This window comes from Pongo pygmaeus, chromosome 9, assembly GCF_028885625.2.
Source record: "Pongo pygmaeus isolate AG05252 chromosome 9, NHGRI_mPonPyg2-v2.0_pri, whole genome shotgun sequence".
In the NCBI taxonomy this organism is placed as follows: domain Eukaryota; kingdom Metazoa; phylum Chordata; class Mammalia; order Primates; family Hominidae; genus Pongo; species Pongo pygmaeus.
Window position 1 is genome coordinate 169,883 of NC_072382.2, and position 17,760 is coordinate 187,642.

At 60.8% G+C, this 17,760-nt stretch overlaps 2 protein-coding genes and 1 pseudogene across 5 annotated transcripts; 1 reads left to right on the plus strand and 2 right to left on the minus strand.

Annotated features, from left to right (window-relative positions):
* The first annotated feature begins 1,325 nt into the window (after positions 1–1,325).
* Positions 1,326–7,470, plus strand: PGGHG (protein-glucosylgalactosylhydroxylysine glucosidase). 4 transcript variants are annotated; one of them, XM_063670614.1, is made up of 15 exons: positions 1,326–1,492; positions 1,915–2,329; positions 2,643–2,853; positions 2,931–3,034; positions 3,182–3,366; positions 4,235–4,354; positions 4,802–4,933; positions 5,142–5,253; positions 5,420–5,492; positions 5,623–5,759; positions 5,852–5,985; positions 6,087–6,182; positions 6,356–6,453; positions 6,524–6,735; positions 7,259–7,470. In XM_063670614.1, the coding sequence occupies exons 2-15, from the start codon at positions 2,071–2,073 to the stop codon at positions 7,357–7,359; spliced, it is 1,974 nt and encodes a 657-aa protein (XP_063526684.1). In that variant the 5' UTR covers positions 1,326–1,492; positions 1,915–2,070; the 3' UTR covers positions 7,360–7,470. The 4 variants fall into 4 exon arrangements, with proteins under 4 accessions (XP_063526684.1, XP_054293605.1, XP_054293608.1 ...); XM_054437630.2 differs by having other exon boundaries at positions 2,931–3,366; XM_054437633.2 differs by having other exon boundaries at positions 2,931–3,366; positions 6,578–6,735.
* Positions 7,471–10,529: 3,059 nt separating this feature from the next.
* IFITM5 (interferon induced transmembrane protein 5) lies at positions 10,530–11,893 on the minus strand. Its single transcript, XM_054437635.1, has 2 exons — positions 11,674–11,893; positions 10,530–11,044 (listed from the first exon to the last, which is right to left on the minus strand). Exons 1-2 carry the CDS (start codon positions 11,857–11,859, stop codon positions 10,832–10,834), a joined length of 399 nt encoding a protein of 132 aa, XP_054293610.1. The 5' UTR covers positions 11,860–11,893; the 3' UTR covers positions 10,530–10,831.
* Positions 11,894–15,946: 4,053 nt separating this feature from the next.
* Positions 15,947–16,692, minus strand: LOC129007587 (small ribosomal subunit protein uS3m-like; annotated as a pseudogene).
* Between the last annotated feature and the right edge of the window lie 1,068 nt (positions 16,693–17,760).

The window sequence follows — 17,760 nt, forward strand, 5'->3', positions numbered from 1 at the left end:
TCTTGAGAAAAAGGGCTTCAGACAATGATGCTGCCAGAGCAAGCCAGGCGGGGAGCTTGGAAAGTTCTAGAAGCAGTAAGGAAGCCAGGTAGCCGCAGCGGAGTAGGGGAAGGGGAGGAGATGAGGTCAGGGAACCAAGGCAGGTGCAGGAGGGGGTTTGTGGGTGGAGCTTGCGTGAGGAGAGCTTTTGGCTCGTCCTCCGTGAGTTGGGCGCCATGGCTGCCTTCTGGGCAGAGCGCAGGGTCTGCCTTAAATGTTGTGGGGAGGTCTGTTCACAACAAAAGCAGAAGTTGGGAGCGACTGAGCCACTCCAGGAGGAGGTGTGGGCCAATGGCGTGTTGGAGGTGGAGCCACAGGACCCGTCCATAGGTTGGATGGAGCGTGGGTGACAGAGGTAAACCAGGGCTCTCGGCCTGGGCAGCAGGACAGGTGGAGTCATCCTCACCTGTGCTGGGGACTCTGTGGGAGCAGCAGGCTTCCGAGCACGTGTTGGACCCCGGCGTCTCTGGCTGCACCGAGGGGTCAGGGCAGGGACATTGAGGCCGCGTCAGGGAGCGTGAGATACAGGGACAAGCGGGCCCAGGGCTGAGCCCAGCAGTGTCCGGGTGGGCGGTGGCGTTGAGATGGGAATGGGGAATTGCACGGGTGGTCTCAGGAGGATGGAAAACCCAAGCAGCAGCTGGACCAGGACCGAGGCAAAGGGACCGCAGTTTAACAGAAAACCCAAAACGAGAGCGAGAAAATGGCCAAAACCCCGTGCGAGTGAGACGTCCATGACCCTTCCCGGCAAAATCCCAAATAAGGGAGAAGGGGCAGTCACGGCGGGGGCCGGGGTTCCCTGAAATCCCCTTCGTTTCCAGAATCCCTGAAGATTATTCCGCCCCCCAAGGAGGAAACCCAAGCTCCGCCGAGCGCGGCGGGTCTGGGCCTTCGCTTCGCTTCCTTCTGACCCGACCCTGAGTTCTTTCTCCGGACGGTGTCGCGAACCCGGGCGCCGGCTGGGGCTGGGGTCTCGCTGGCCTCGGAGCCCCCCGAGCCCTCAGGCAACAGCGAGGCGGCCGGGGGCGCAGAAGGCCCAGGTGGAGGCGGCCGGGGGCGCAGGCGGAGGGAGGAGTCGCGGGAGGGAACCCCCGGCCCGCGGGCCCCACCCACAGCCGCCCCGGGACACAGCTCGGGGTCCAGGCTCGAGCTTTGCTCGCTCGGGGCGCTTCGCGCAGGGAACGCCAGGCCCCCGAACGCAACCCACACGGGCCCCTGCCAGCGGGGACCGAGGGGAGCCGGGGCTGCAGCCGCGAGTCCACGTCCCGCCCCCGGGCCCGGCCCAGCGACCGCCCCCGCCTCCCTCCCAGCGACCGCCCGGGCCCTCGGGGCGGGGACCGCGGACCTTCCTGGTGGCGCGGCGGCCGGGCGGCTCCCCCTTCCTCCCGGCCCTGGCGTGGAGCAGAGGGACACGGGTTCCCACGCTGGCGCCCGGCGACCGGGTGGGGCTGCGGTGAGTCCCAGAGGCCCCCGCCCCGCAGCTCCTGGCCGCCCCGGCGCGTCCCCCCAGCCCCCAGTCGCCCCATGCGCCCTCCCCCACCCCCGCCTGCCCCAGTCGCCTACACCCCCGAGACCCCCACCCGCCCAGCGCCCCCGCAGCCCCAGACTCCCTCCCCCATCCCGCCCAGCGCTCCCCCTCACCCTCCACGCACACCCGCCCCCACTTGCCGCCAACAGACGCAGGTCCCGACCACAGAGGGTGGGGGCAAGACTGGGGTTGTGGGGGGTGCGTTTGGAAAGCAGGGTTAGGACTGGAATTCTAAGGTGCCAGGTGGGAGAGACACACTCAGGGGCTCAGCTGGGTTCCTGGAGATCAACCTTTGGGGTCTGAGCACTTCTGTGAGTTGAGCTCCTTTCCTGGGTGTTTTCCTCTAGGAGGGGCCTCAGGAAAATCGGGGCTGCCCAGCTGGTTCCGCAACTCCCCCCAGTTCTGAGGGAGGCTTCAGGGGATTCCAGACGGTCTCAAGAGAGAGGCCCAGCCAGTCCCGGGGCCCCTGACACCCCATCAGGCCGCTCAGGCCCAGCAGCTCCATGGAGGACACCGGCGAGGACCCCACCACGTTCGCTGCCCACTCTCTGCCCAGTGACCCCCGTCTCTTGGCCACTGTGACCAGCGCATACCTGGGCACACGAGTGTTTCACGACACGCTGCACGTGAGCGGCGTGTACAATGGGGCTGGCGGGGACACGCACCGGGCCATGCTGCCCAGCCCCCTCAACGTGCGGCTGGAGGCCCCTGCAGGGATGGGGGAGCAGCTGACCGAGACCTTTGCCCTGGACACCAACACAGGTAGCGCCACCTGGCCTGCCTCACCCCCGCCCCAGGCATTGTTCCAGGTCGGTGGGGAAACCACAGCATCGAATCCCACCAGCACCTCCTGAGTTTACACCGGAGTCTCACTAACACAGGAGGCCCCAGAGGCCCGCAGGGTCCCCCCTTCCCTCCGCCTGGAGGCTTCCTGTGCAGCTGTAGCAGGAACAAGCAGCCAAGGGCCCGGAGGGATCCGCCTCATTATGGAGAGAGGCAGTGGTCGGGTGGTCCGCTCCTGCCCCAGAGAGGCCATAGCTTGGCAACCCACCTGCCTTCGCTTCTGCCTCCCCAGGCTCCTTTCTTCACACCCTGGAGGGCCCCCGCTTCCGGGCCTCCCAGTGCATCTATGCGCACCGCACGCTGCCCCACGTCCTGGCTTTCCGAGTGTCCATCGCCCGCCTGGCCCCGGGGAGCGGGCCCATCACGCTGCTCCTGCGGTCAACCTTCTCCCCAGAAAGCCCAGACCTGGACCTGCATCAGGGCCCTGACTTCCAGGGAGCCCGGTAAGGAGGGGGCTGGATTTGCGGCCAGGGAGTCCAGGGAGGGAGCTCATCCCTGAGGCATGGCCATACTCTCACAGGTACCTGTATGGCCACACCCTCACCCCTGAGCAGCCCGGGGGGCCACAGCAAGAGGTACACATGCTGTGGACACCAGCACCCCCAGACCTGACCCTTGGGGAAGGTGAGGAGGATAGGATGTGGGACTTCCTGATGGCGGTGGGCGGTAGCCAGGCTGAGGCTCAGGCCTGCCTCACTGAGGCCCTGCAGCTGCAGGCCAGGGGAGCTCTGTACACGGCTCATGCACAGGCCTGGGCCCAACTCTGGGCAGAATGCGGCTTGGACGTGGTGGGGCCCCTGCCGCTGCGCCAGGCCCTGCGTGGCTCCCTCTACTACCTGCTCAGTGCCCTGCCCCAGCCCAAGGCCCCAGGATACATCTGCCATGGCCTCAGTCCTGGGGGCCTCTCCAATGGGAGCCGTGAGGAATGCTACTGGGGCCACGTCTTCTGGGACCAGGTGAGCACTGTACACCCAGCGCCAGCCACACGGCAGGCGACACATGGAGGTCCACGGTCTCTGCCCTCCCTGGGATCAGGGCTGTGGTTGAGGAAGCACAGGGACTGTGACAAAAGGGAAGAGGCCTGGACGGTGTGCAGGAGTTTGGTAGAGGAGTGATCTAGGTGAGGGGAACGGAAGGCACAGAGACCAGAGCTGAGAGGGCCTGAGGTACTTTCCAGGGCGTGGGGAGGGGCCCCCACCAAGGTGAGAAGGGCTGCAGGTCCAGATCACCAGGGTTTGTAGACAGTAGTTTGGTGCTTGGAGTTTACCTGAGGGCCAGTAGAGCTCCAGGGACCTATCAGGACGGGGACCTGTGGGGACTGGGAAGGCCTGTGGGGCTGCGTGGAGCCCGGTGCTGGAGGCCGACGGGGGTGACAGGGACACTGAGGGCACAGAGTGGAGGGGCATGATGGCTGCTGGGCGTGGAGGTGTCGAGACTGACTGCTGGGGCTGCTCCATCGTTGTCTGAGCCTCCCGGTGCTGCTGCTGTGGCCGTTTCTTTGATGAGGCTCCCAGAGGCCAAGTCATTCACTGCAGGTTGGCCGGCCTGAGGCTGCCCATGCCCATATTCCGGCTGGAGCCTCTGAGGCCACACAAACGCCGGCTGGGGAGGCGAAGTGTGGAGCTGAGGACCAGAACTCCAGGAGCGTCTGGGCTGGAGACAGAACTGGGTGGGCAGGTGGGGAGGGCCTGCAGATCTGAGTGGGCAGCAGAGGAGGAACCCAGAAGACGCCAGCAATGGAGCTCTGCCGGGGTGGAATATGGCCAGGAGGGGTGGGAGCAGTGACGGCCTGTCCGGCGCTAGAACGAGGGACCGTGCTCTCAGGACCTCTGGATGTTCCCGAATATCCTGATGTTCCACCCAGAAGCCGCCAGGGCCATCCTGGAGTACCGCATCCGCACGCTGGGCGGGGCCCTGGAGAACGCCCAGAACCTGGGCTACCAGGTGAGGGGACCTGGGCACTGGCCCACAGGGCCCTGCAGAGCCTGCAGCCCCCACACCCCTCCCAGGCCTGTATCCCTCTCCCCAGGCCCCTCTCTGGACAGAGCTGGGACGTCCTAGATTTCCCACCCTGAGGCTTGTGGGGCCTCAGCAGTGCCCTGCAGCCCGCACCTGAGAGAGAGGAGGTGGGAACCGCAGCAGGCTGGGACCCCGCTTTGGCCCAGGACCCCCCGGGGTGCCCTTGCTGCCCTGTACCAGGGTCAGCACTCGGTGAGAACTGGGCAGAAGCCACCTGGCCCCGTGAGGACGTGTAGTGGGCCTTCTAGCAGTAGCACCCACCGGTACCTGGCGCAGGCCGTGCCCCCCTCCTCCAGGGCGAGGGCATGGGAAAGTTGGGGGGCCACCTCTCCCCTCCAGCAAGGTCAAGTCTGCCCCCTCCCAACCCCTCAGGGAGCCAAGTTTGCCTGGGAGAGTGCAGGCTCCGGCCTAGAGGTTTGCCCTGAGGACATTTACGGAGCCCAGGAGGTCCACGTCAATGGGGCCGTGGTGTTGGCCTTCGAGCTGTACTACCATACCACCCAGGTGAGGTGCTGCGTGCCCAGCATTCCTGCAAGTGTGGCCAGGCAGCTGGTGTAGCCCCCACTCCTCGTGGCTTCCTGTTTGGGGCCGGTCCTGGGAAGCTGGCTGAGGACAGGTGTCTCAGTGCCAGGCCTTGCTTCTGGGCACAGACAGGCCACTGGGAATGAGAGTGACTGGGGCCCTGGCCTGTGTGCCGCCTCCTGTTCCCCAGGACCTGCAGCTATTTCAAGAGGCTGGTGGCTGGGACGTGGTCAGGGCTGTGGCTGAGTTTTGGTGCAGTCGTGTTGAGTGGATCCCCAGGGAGGAGGAGTACCACCTGAGGGGTGAGGGCCATGGTGGGGAGGGGCTTGGGGAGGAAGGGTGGATGCTCCCAGACTCAGCAGATGATTTTCAGACACCTCACATGTGCCAGCCCCACGCTGACCACCGGCGTGGAGGGAAGGCCTCTGAGACTCTGCATTGAGCACCATCTTGGACTTGTGTTTCCAGGAGTCATGTCCCCCGACGAGTACCATTCAGGGGTCAACAACTCTGTGTACACAAACATCCTGGTCCAGAACAGGTCAGACACAAGATCCCCTCACCTCACCCCACCCCCGCCCCAGCTGGAGACCTGCTCCAGTGCCCCCACTAGGCAGGCAGCAGCTGGAAGCGTAGGGATTGCAGCCTCCCCCACCTACCTCCACCTCCAGCCTGCGCTTTGCTGCTGCCCTGGCCCAGGACCTGGGTCTGCCCATCCCCAGCCAGTGGCTGGCGGTGGCTGACAAGATCAAGGTACCCTTTGACGTGGAGCAGAACTTCCACCCGGAGTTCGATGGGTATGAGCCTGGTGAGTGGACCCCTTCAAGGGCTCCTCCCCTGCCGTCGAGACCCTCAAGTCTGTCCCGGAACACCCCCCAGTCCAGCAGCATCTCCCTGTAGGAGAGGTGGTGAAGCAGGCAGACGTCGTGCTCCTGGGATACCCCGTCCCCTTCTCCCTGAGTCCTGAAGTTCGCAGGAAAAACCTGGAGATTTACGAGGCTGTGACGTCCCCCCAGGGCCCCGCCATGACCTGGGTGAGCACCTGGGGCTGGGGAGTTCCTGCTCCAGTGGCCTCAGTCTTCTCTGCCCACGCAGTGGGCCTCACCCCTGTGTGTCCTCTTACCTCTGACCCCAGAGCATGTTTGCTGTGGGCTGGATGGAGCTGAAGGACGCAGCGCGGGCCCGGGGCCTCCTGGACAGGAGTTTTGCCAACATGGCTGAACCCTTCAAGGTCAGCCTGGCCACGCCTGCCTCCCACTGGACCCCTTGTGGTGGGAGTGGAGCCCGGCCTCAGAGCAGGCACAGCAGGGTGCACCCCTGGAGCTTCCTGCCAGATCTTGGGACAGCAGCCCAGACAGGACGGTGTCCTGGGGGTCCTGGTGTCAGCTGCCCTTGCCCCTGCAGGTGTGGACAGAGAATGCAGACGGGTCAGGTGCTGTGAACTTCCTGACAGGCATGGGGGGCTTCCTGCAGGCGGTGGTCTTCGGGTGCACAGGGTTCAGGTAAGTGCAGAGGCTGGCAGAGGGCAGCCCACGCCCCCACCTGCCACCTCACAAACCTCTCCTCCCACAGGGTCACCCGAGCGGGTGTGACCTTTGATCCTGTGTGTTTGTCGGGGATCTCCAGAGTGAGCGTCTCCGGCATCTTCTACCAGGGGAACAAGCTCAACTTCTCTTTTTCCGAGGACTCCGTGACCGTGGAGGTCACAGCTCGAGCGGGGCCTTGGGCTCCCCACCTGGAGGCTGAGCTGTGGCCGTCCCAGGCCCGGCTCTCCCTGTTGCCAGGTAGAAGACCACCCCAGCCCCCAACAGCCCAGGCGCCTGTGACCCCAGGCTGCCCCTCACCCCCAGGCTGTCCCTCACCCCCAGGCTGCCCCTCACCCCCCGGCTGTCCCTCACCCCCAGGCTGTCCCTCACCCCCAGGCTGTCCCCTCACCCCCAGGCTGTCCCTCACCCCCAGGTGCCTGTGACCCCAGGCTGTCCCCTCACCCCCAGGCTGCCCCCTCACCCCCAGCCTGTCCCTCACCCCCAGGCTGCCCCCTCACCCCCAGGCTGCTCCTCACCCCCAGGCTGCCCCTCACCCCCAGGCTGTCCCCTCACCCCCCGGCTGTCCCTCACCCCCAGGCTGTCCCTCACCCCCAGGCTGTCCCCTCACCCCCAGGCTGTCCCTCACCCCCAGGCTGTCCCCTCACCCCCCGGCTGTCCCTCACCCCCAGGCTGTCCCCTCACCCCCAGGCTGTCCCCTCACCCCCAGGTGCCTATGACCCCAGGCTGTCCCCTCACCCCCAGGCTGCCTCTCTCCCTGCAGGACACAAGGTCTCCTTTCCCCGTTCGGCTGGCCGGATACAAAGGTCACCCCCGAAGCTGCCTGGAAGTTCCAGCTCCGAGTTCCCTGGGAGAACTTTTTAAGGTGGTGGGGACCCACTCCAGAGCCCCCTCTGGGTCACCCTGGGTTCCTCCAGCCCCACTGAGTCACTCACTGTGGACCCTGCCTCTGAATAATCAGGAACGTTGGCTTCAGAGATGTCTCTTGGGCTTTCCCTCTGGCCACTCCTTCTGCACCCACCCCTCCTAGGCACCCTCCTAGCCTGCCATCCCTCGCCTGCAGCCAGGCTCTCAGGGAAGGTCCATGCTGCTTGTGGTCACAGCGGCCGGCCGCTCTGCTGAGAAGGCAGAGAGGCAGGCGCAGGCCTCAGCGTGGACAGCAGGGATAAGGGGCACGAAGGATGGGGACTCGGCCCCTTCGGAATTCCTCAGGACTCTCAGGTGCAGCTTTGCCGAAAAGGAACTTTTCATGTCGTGCAGTTGAGGGGACTTAGTCTCAATCCCAGGCTCCTCTTGACTCTGGGCAGCTTTAATCAGGTTGGGCAGCCTCTGCTACAGCGTGGGGTGGGATGGCTCTCTTTCCTCAGCCACGCAGCTTGTGAGGACAGAGGTTGGGGAGTGGGAAGTGGGAAGTCACCAGAGAACAGAAGAGGGATTTGAGAGCGAGACCCCAGTGCTCTCCGGGGACCAGCCAGAGGGACTGGAGCCAGATGTGCATGGGTTCAAGGCCCTGGCCCTGCCCAGCCTCTGTCTTGGGGCCTCAGCCCCAGGGTTGGGTCGTCAGCAGTTTCCCAAGAACAAGATGTGATGACATCTGCTGCTGAAACCCTGATGAGGACCAGGCCCCCTGCACTGCTGTCAGCCTGAGGAATTAAAGCTTTGGTGCTGGGAAGAGCATTATTCCTCTGAGGAGCCACTGTGCTTCCTTCTGAAGTAAGGGCCATGCCCTGGGTCCCATTTCTCCTTTCACTTGGGTCGGGAAGCACAGCAACTTTGAGGCTCGCGCCCAGCAACATGGGTCCCCTCGCATCTGCACCTCCCTCCTGCTCTGGTGTTGCCGCTGCACCCTGTCCTCGGAGGACAGCGGAGCTTCGGATAGAGACTCAGGGAGGGAGGGAAGGAGGCAAGGATGCCTGTGGAAACATCTTTCGGGCAGGTCTGGGGGTCAGGATGCCTGGGTCTCCCGAGGCCTGTCTGCCTGTCTCTGCCACCCTCAGCGGCTGCCAGAAGCAGCGTGTGGGGGACGCATGTGCTGCAGCACACTCGCGGCCAAGACCAGCACTCAGAGGTCGGCTCCCCCTACAGGAACTGTGTAGAGTGCAGACGGCTGAGACCTGTAGACACCGCGTGTCTTATGGCAGCTTGCTTGCTGGGGCTCATGCCACGGTGGAGAGGGGCTGTGGGTCAGGGGGCAGCCTGGCGTGCAGTCCAGTGCCGGGCAGGAGCCCTGCAGAATGCAGCCTGACGCCTCCATGTGGCTCCCCCGGCCCCTTCAGGCTCCCTCAGCTGCAGAGCTGGGTCCCATCCGACACTGTCACTGGGCAGCGAGAGGCAGAGGCAGGTTCCCCGAGGGAAGCATGGGCCCCGTCTCCCTGCCAGGGTTGCCCCAGCAGGAGTTCATCTTTGCAGCCCCAGAGCCAGGGTGATGTGGGCACAGGTGTCAGGTCAGAGTGGTCGGTAGCCTTGCGCCCGCAGGAGAGATGTGGCCTGAAGCCTGCTGCACGTGCATGCCACACACGTGTGGGGCCATCTCTGCACATCCTGAGGTGACCCTTTGGGGGGGTCATGATGGTCAGTGCACGTGTGCCGGCAGGGCTGGTCAGGGTTCATCCGCCTGCCCAGGAGCCTGAGGCAGGGAGGTGTTGGTGACCGTTCCCCCAGGGTGGCTCACCCACAGCCCCGGGCATGGACCAGGTCGTCCCTGCCCCTCCGTAAGCCTGGGGACTGGCAGACCGTCTCTTCTCTGGGGACACGTATCCAGCCACACATGGGCTGACCCCCTCCCAATCTCTGCACCCGACACAGTTTGATCCCTTCTCAGGCCAATCCTGAGGCTCAGGACTGGCACACTGTCTCCATCCCGAGGCAAGCACAGGTGGGCACACTGCCCTTGTCTTTGGTCCACCATGGGACTGGTCCTGTCTGTCTCCAGAGCCCAGCATGGCTTCAACACAGCTCTGCCTCCGGGGCTGGCTGGGCCTGCACTCAGAGTCCCTGCCACACCAGCCGTTGGTTGCAGGCATATCACAGATAGGGGTGCTGCCCAGGGCTCCAAGTAGACCAACTAGATAAAGATGCCCACCCACAGCCCAGGATGAGCGGGCAGGCAATGGCGGTTCCCTGGGAAGGGAAGGGCCCCAGAGTGGGGTGCTCAGAACCCTGGGCCACTCTGCAGTTAACCACCACCTCCTGGCAATGGCTGGCCTCAGCGAGGCCCCAGGGCCTCCCTGCAGCGTCACAGTGTGCATGTCCCTGGCACTCTCCCATCACCAGGCTGTGGTGGGTGTGTGGGGAGGCTGTGGTACACAATGCAGGTAAGATAATATGAGAACGTGCACCCAGCACCAGGGGACTCAGAAAATGTTGCACACATGCCCATTTTCTCTTTCTGGATACGGTTTGGTTGGCGTGTGTGTGTGTGTGTGTGTGTGTGTGTGTGTATGTGAAAGGAAAGCTGCTATCCTGTCCACATGTGTATGTGTGTGTGTCCAGCCCCACCCATGGGATGGTCCCAGCCCTGCCTCTCCAGCCACCCTCACTGCCCAGAAGGGAGGGAAACCACCGTGGGGACTGGGATTTCTCAGAATTAAGGGGGCACGCAGGGTCATGGGGACAGACGGAATGACCCAGAAGGAAGGAGGCGTACACCAGACCGCAGATGGAGCCCACTCACAGGCACGGACTCTCATGCAGACTTTGAGCACGCACACACATGCGCACAGAGAGGTGGGGTGGACACATGTGGAGTTGGGACGCACCCACCATGTTCTGGAGCACAGGCCGCTAAACCACAGAGCAGCAGAGATCAAAGGCCTGGGCTCTCAAACTTAGTCTAAAATACTCTGGGCCTCCGCCCCGTAAGCCACAGGCTGCCCAGTGGCTGAGAGAAGGGGACAGTTGGGGCCGAGCAGGGCTGCTGAGCTGCGGGGGGTGCTCCCGCCACTGACTGGGGGCCGGCCCTGTGGCATTTGGCTTTGGTGGTCCCTAGGGCAGCTCCTTCCCCCACGCTAGGCAGGAAAGAGGCCGGGAGGCACTTTCTGGAACCAGGCACTTTTAATCATGGAACCGAGGGTCCTGGAGTGTGAGGAGGGAGGGGCAGGGTTGGGGGCAGAGTTAGGGCCCGGGAAACCTCAGGTTAGGGTGAGGACCCTGGGGTCTGACTGGTTCAGCCTTAGGTGCCCATGTTGGGGCTGGAGGGCCCCCAGGATCAGGATGGGGCAGGGATGGAGGCCCCACAGAAGGAGGGCCAGGCTCCGGGGAGTCAGTATTGAGCCCCAGGGGCAGCAGCCTGGGGTCAGTGTCCTGGGGCTAGTGCCCCAGATCAGGACCCAGCCTGTCAGTCATAGTCCGCGTCATCAAACTTGGTGCTGAAGAAGGCGGCAGAGTCCTTGGCCAGCCGGGCCAGGTGCAGGGCACCAGTCACCACCAGCCCCAGGAGCAGCAGTGGCGGCACCAGCGTCCACATCGCAGCCAGGATGTTGTAGCACTTGGCTTTGGAGCCAAAACGCCGGGCCGCTTCCAGGTCACCAACCACCTTCTGATCTCGGGCCTGCAGAGAGACCGCAGGGCCAGATCTCTATGTGTCCTTGGGGCCTGGGGGCCCTTCCCCACCCCCACCCTGGGCACCTGGAAGCCCCTACTGGACCCAAAATCTGGATGGAAGGGTGTGGCCTGAGGAGATACTCCCTGGGGCCCCAGCTATGGACCCAGGGGCCATCCCAGGCCAGTGTCAGCCTATCAGAGCTCTCCATGGGTGAGGGTCCCCCAGGGTGCTGAGACACCCCCAACCCTGCCAGCCAGGAGCTGAAGTCAAAGGGACCTCTGTTCAAGAAGCCCACAGCATGTGAACCCCCCTTGATTGCAGAGACCTCTGTGGGTGCCTCCCAATGGCCTCTGTGCTCTTGGATGGGCCAGACCCCCTTAAGAAGAGACTCCATGTCTAACGGAGAAGCCCCCAGCCTTGCCTTCATGAGGAGCTCTTTCCCGGCCATACTGATGGTGTTACCTTCACAAGCGGTGCCCACAGAGCCCCTCACTGACAAGCAGAGCCCCCCACCGCCCCCAGCAAAGCAAGGACCCCCCACGGAGCTCCCCACCCCTCCCCCCTTCCCTCCACCTTGGTGCAGTAGTGGAGCCTCCTCCCCACCCCACCCCCGCCTTGGTGGGGCCCCTGCCCACCTTGATGGAATAGGCCAGTGCCAGGAAGCCGAGGCAACACAGGTTCAGGTAGAGGGTGCTGAACACCGACCAGATCAGGTGGTCTCGAGGCGGGGGGTGCGGGGCCCCCAGTGTGAGGGCTGTGTGGGCACCGGCCTTGCTGGGTGTGGGGGCCCGGGGGTCCTCGCGGGGATACGCCGTGTCCATGGGTTCCAGCGCCGTCTCTTCCACACTCAGACTGTGCTGGGAGGGTGGGCACCCGCTCACTTATGGCCCTGCCGCCCTCCCCGCCCAGCCCCTCAACGCTATATATAACACAAATTACAGCCTGCAGGCCGAGGCTGCGGCCTGCCCCTTGGCCCCCACCCCAGGGAGCCCCTGTCCGAGGCTGCCTTGGACCACCCAGCAGGGTCCCTCCCGACAGACATCCCGTCAGGGAGCCCCCCGCTTGGAAGACTATGGCCGGGCAGTGGCAGAGACCCCCACCCATCCCCCCACCCCCATCAAAGGCTGCTGGCCGAGTGGGCAGTGGGCAGACCACTGGCCAGAGCCCCCTCCCTCCAGGCCAAGAAGAGCTGGAGGTGCCGCCTCAGCGCCATGGGCCTCATAATTCAGGGATGTACAGGAGCCCCCCTCCTCAGAACCAGAGCTGCTGAAACCGCAGCCCCTCCATTCCCAGAACTCTACTCTGCCCCTAACACTCTCAGAGCACCAGCGCCAGGCCCTAGGAGCGCAGGCATCCCTGCAAGGAGGACAGGGAGGGCAGCTGTCAGAGGGCGCGCGTGAGAAGGAGAGAACCACATGGGGGGAAAGCCAAGGGGTGCAGCCTGTTAGGAGCCAACAGGGGGACCCCCAGGGACCAGCAACAGCTGTTAACACTGGTGTCGGGATGCAGGGAGCCTGTGGGCTCCTGTGGTGGACACTCCCCTCAGCCTCCTCGGCTGCCCTCCCTGATCCCAGAATGTCTGTGGTGAGTGGTCCTGTTTAGGGCTCAAGGTCCGCCCCAGTCATGTCTCTGGCTGTAGATGCCTCTGTGTGCTGACGACTCACATTTATGTCTTGAGCCCAGACTTCCCCCAAAGACATTGGCTTGATCCCCAGCTCTGGACACACACACCGCAACTCCTGCTCTGTGGACCTCCACTCACGTCCCAACAATAGACCCTGGATCCTCCCTCCAAACCTCCTCTGCCAAGCCTTCCCCCGAGCAGTAGTGGCAACTGCAGCCGGCCAGAAGGCTCAGCTTCCCCGTCTCCCAGTCAGCCACACTCCCGAGTGCCCGGGACCGAGCTGCCCTCCCTCCTCCAGGACCCACACTCGCCACCTGCAGGGGATGGTTGGGTGGGGGGTTCCTTGCTGCTGTGCTTGAGCCTGTGAACCCCAAATATCTGAGACAGGTCTCGGTTAATTTAAAAAGATTATTTTGCCAAGGTTGAGGACGTGCCCGTGACTCAGCCTCAGGAGCTCCTGAGGATCTGTACCCAAGGTGGTCAGAGCACAGTTTGGTTTTATACATTCTAGGGAGACAGGAGACATCAGTCAACATATGTAAGATGAATATTGGTTCAGTCTGGAAAGGCAGGACAATGCAAAGCAAGGCAGGGAAGACTCAAAGTGGGGAGGCGCTTCCCGGTCACAGGTAGATAAGAGACAAAAGTTGCATTCTTTTGAGTTTCTGACTTGCTTCTCCAAAGGAGGCAACCAGATATGCATTCACCTCAGCAGAGGGGTGACTTTTTTTCTTTCTTTTTTTTTTTTTTTTGTGAGACAGAGTCTCACTCTGTTGCCCAGGCTGGAGTGCAGTGGCGTGATTTTGGCTCACGGCAGCCTCTGCCCCCCGGGTTCAAGCGATTCTCTTGCCTCAGCCTCCCGAGCAGCTGGCACTACAGGTGCCTGCCACCACGCCCAGCTAGTTTTTGTATTTGCAGTCGAGACAGGGTTTCACCATGTTGGTCAGGATGAAAAAAGCTAACTCTGTAAAGCATTTAAAGAGGTTTGTCCTGAGCTAAATATGACTGACCACGGCTCATGATACAGCCTCCAGATTTCCAGCAAACGTGCCAGAGGTGGCCGGGCTACAGCTTGGTTTTATACATTGTAGGGAGACAGAAGTTGCAGGCAAAGACATAGATCAATGCAAGTGTCAACGAAAAGAGTCCAACTCTGTGAAATATTTGAAGAGATTTATTCTGAGTCAAATATGAGTGACCATGGCCCGTGGTGCAGCCCTCAGGAGGGCCTGAGAACATCTACCCAAGGGGCTCAGGGCGCAGGTTGGTTTTATACATTTTAGGGAGACATGAGGCATCATTCAAATACATTTAAGAAATACATTGGTTTGGTCCAGAAAGGTGGGACAACACAAAGCTGGGGGGGTGGGGGTAGGGGTGGCAGTGTTCCAGGCTATAGGTGAATTTAAACATTCTCTTGTTGACAATTGGTTGAGTTTGTCTAAAGACCTGGGATTGGTAGAGAAGGAGTGTTCAGGTTAAGATCAAGATTGTGGCCAGGCGTGGTGGCCCATGCCTGTAATCCCAGCACTTTGGGAGGCCGAGGCGGGCGGATCATGAGGTCAGGAGTTCGAGACCAGCCTGACCAACATGGAGAAGCCCCGTCTGTACTAAAAATACAAAATTAGCCAGGCGTGGTGGCGCATGCCTGTAATCCCAGCTACTCAGGAGGCTGAGGCATGAGAATCACTTGAACCCGGGAGGCGAGGGTTGCAGGGAGCCGAGATCGCGCCATTGCACTCCAGCCTGGGCAACAAGAGCAAAACTCATCTCAAAAAAAAAAAAAAAAAAAAAAAGATAGGGCCGGGCGTGGTGGCTGACACCTGTAATCCCAGCACTTTGGGAGGCCAAGGCGGGCGAATCATGAGGTCAGGAGTTCGAGACCAGCCTGACCAACATGGTGAAACCCCGTCTCCACTAAAAATACAAAAATTAGCCGGGCGTGGTGGTGGGTGCCTGAAATTCCAGCTACTCAGGAGGCTGAGGCAGGAGAATCACTTGAACCCGGGAGGCGGAGGTTGCAGTGAGCCAAGATCAGATGGTGCCATTGCACTCCAGCCTGGGTGACGGAGCGAGAGACTCCGTCTCAAAAAAATAAATAAATAAAAAATAAAGATTGTGGAGATCAAAGTTCTTTTGAAGTCTTATAGCGGCTGCCCTTAGAGACAATAGGTGACCACTGTTTCCTATTCAGATCTTAGTTAATCTCTTCAGGACTGGGAGGGTCTGGAAGAAAAAGATCTGGCTATGTTAATTGAGATTCTTTACAAATGCAAATTTTCCTCCACAAAGAACAATTTTGCAGCGGCCATTTCAAAATATGGCAAAGAAACATGTTTTTGGGGTATTTTGATTTTCTTGTTTCATAATGTTATGCCAGAGTCAGGTTGGAAAGTAAGTCACGATATATAGGGTTAAATAAAACTCATCTGGTCGGCCGGGCATGGTGGCTCATGCCTGTAATCCCAGCACTTTGGGAGGCCGAGGCAGGCAGATCACCTGAGATCAAGAGTTCGAGACCAGCCTGGCCAACGTGGTGAAACCTGTCTCTACTGAAAATACAAAAACAAAACAAACAAAAACCAAAACTCATCTGAAGAGAATTTACCATTTGTAGGTAAATTCCGCAGACCCCTTTGATAGGAACTGGGGCAAGATTAAAAAGTCAGAGTTTAGTCCTCACAAGTAAGGTGTACATTGCTTCTGCCAGGTAAGGCAAGACATCTCAAAGGGGTGTGGTCACAGGTCATAGTGATAACAGTGGGCTTGGGGAGGTCCCCAATTGCCAGTGGGACCTGGACCCCCACGGGTGGCCAGGCTCTTGGCACAAGAAGGAAATTCAAGGACAAGACCGAAAATAGTGAAAGTAGGGAGATTTGTTGAAAAGTGAAGGCCAGGCGCGGTGGCTCGCGCCTGTAATCCCAGCACTTTGGGAAGCTGAGGCAGGTGTATCACCTGAGGTCAGGAGTTCGAGATCAGCCTGGCCAACATGGCGAAACTCTCTCTCTACTAAAAATGCAAAAATTAGCCCGGCGCGGTGGTGCGTGCCTGTGATCCCAGCTACTCGGGAGGCTGAGGCAGGAGAATCACTTGAACCCGGTAGGCGGAAGTTGCAGTGAGATGAGATCGCATCACTGCACTCCAGTCTGGGCGACAGAGCAAGACTCCCTCTCAAAAAAAAAAAAGAAAAGAGAAGTGAAAAGAAAGTACACACTCAAGAAAGGGCTGTGTGGGCGGAGACTCGAGAGAGTCACTTGCAAGGGGTTTGGGTGGGGGTTCCATCTTTCAGGGTTTCTTTCACCAAGGTGGGGAGTACCATGAAGATTCTTGCAAGAAGGTGACGATTTCTCAGACCTGAGCTGCCTTGCATTTTTCTTTCAAGACAACATAGAGGGTCTTTATTCGATAGCAGCTGAGAGACCATGCCTCAGTCCTCTTGAGGGGACGCCTTTCCCCCCGCGTACCACTTCTTTCCCACGTTTCCCTTCTCTGCAGGCTACAGCTTGATGCAAAAGAAGGGGATCGTCCTACAGGTCCTGAATACACAACCTTTGAGGGCACAGTTTGGAGGTGGAGTGGCAGAGGACATTTGTAAAAGTGGGACAGCAAAGTTTCACTGTAGCCCACGAGGAAGTAGAACTTGCGGGCAGGCAAGTGCCTCAGGACCAGGGCACAGATCTCCAACCGGTCAGCCCAGCACTGTAAGACCAGCCGGTCAGCCGGGCAGCCCGGGAAGGTTCCCCACATGAACGTGCGACGGAAAACATCCTCCAGCGTTCGCTCCGCGGCACGGTCCTCCCCATCCGGGTTCCCCGTGTGAGCGACCTCTGGCCCTCACGGCGGGCGACGAAGTGCGGCGCGTGTGCGTCCTCACAGGTCACCGGCTTGTCCCCCCGGCCTCCGCGGACTCGGGCCGCCGGTTCTTGTTACAGACCGCGGAGGTGTGCAGGGCCCGCCCCGCGCAAGGCAGCTCTCGGCCCCCGCACAGCACCCGCGGCCCCCGCAGCCCGCCGCGCACGGAGGCCGCCATCTTGGGCCGAGCGCCCGCCATGTTGACAGCAAATCTGTGTGTTCCTGGAACTGCCGCGGGGCGGGTGGCTGCGGGCGGAGTGTGTTCATCTGAGGAGGTCCTCGGGGACGCATTCAGCGCCGGGGTGGCTCTGGTCTGTCTTCGCCAGCTCGGCCCACACTGCTTTTGAAGGTCTCATCGGCCCCTCGCTTCTGCAGCAACTTCAACAGTCTCCTTTGCTAGTCCTGTGAGGCTGCTGCTTAGAATGTTCTATTCTCCCGCAGCCGCTCCATATTATTCTGTCTCATTTTGTGGATTTAAAGATTTTGTGATGGGCAGTTGGCTTAAAGAGTTCAGCTTTGGGGCCGGGCGCGGTGGCTCACGCCTGTAATCCCAGCACTTTGGGAGGCCGAGGTGGGTGGATCACGAGGTCAGGAGATTGAGACCATCCTGGCTGACACGGTGAAACCCCATCTCTACTAAAAATACAAAAAGTTAGCAGGACGTGGTGGTGGGCGCCTGTAGTCCCAGCTACTCGGGAGGCTGAGGCAGGAGAATGGCGTGAGCCCGGGAGGCGGAGCTTGCGGTGAGCCAACATCGCGCCACTGCACTCCAGCCTGGGCGACAGAGCGAGACTCCCTTTCCAAAAAAAAAAAAAAAAGTTCAGCTTTGCCTGAAGAGTTGGTTAGTGGAAAGAAATTCTTGAGTTTACATAACCGGGGCTGTGGAAGCCAAGGCGCTTGTTATGCAGATGCCTCCAGGTGGCAGGCTGGAGATACGGATGATAAAAAATATCTCTTTTCCACCCTTAAAAAGGGCTCTTAGTTAAATGTCTGTTCTATAGGAAAAGACCTAGAAAGGGAAGGAGATTCTCTACAGAATGCAAATTTCCCTAATAAGAGACAGTTGTGCAAGGCCATTTCAAAATATGCCAGATAAATATATTTTGATGCTGTGCATGGAGGATGAGGCAGGTGGATCACTTGAGCCCAGGAGCTGGAGACCAGTCTGGGCAACACAGTAAGGCCCCGTCTCAAAAATAAAAATACATATATTTTGGGGGTAAATAATTTTTATTTCCTTCAGAGC

Coding starts and splice junctions, on each gene's coding strand:
- PGGHG (XM_054437630.2), top strand. CDS start 2,071: ATGGAGGACACCGGCGAGGACCCCACCACGTTCGCTGCCCACTCTCTG. Junction 6,183..6,355: donor ACATGGCTGAACCCTTCAAG/GTCAGCCTGGCC, acceptor TTGCCCCTGCAG/GTGTGGACAGAGAATGCAGA. Junction 6,736..7,258: donor CCGGCTCTCCCTGTTGCCAG/GTAGAAGACCAC, acceptor CTCTCCCTGCAG/GACACAAGGTCTCCTTTCCC.
- IFITM5 (XM_054437635.1), bottom strand. CDS start 11,859: ATGGACACGGCGTATCCCCGCGAGGACCCCCGGGCCCCCACACCCAGC. Junction 11,045..11,673: donor CACTGGCCTATTCCATCAAG/GTGGGCAGGGGC, acceptor GTCTCTCTGCAG/GCCCGAGATCAGAAGGTGGT.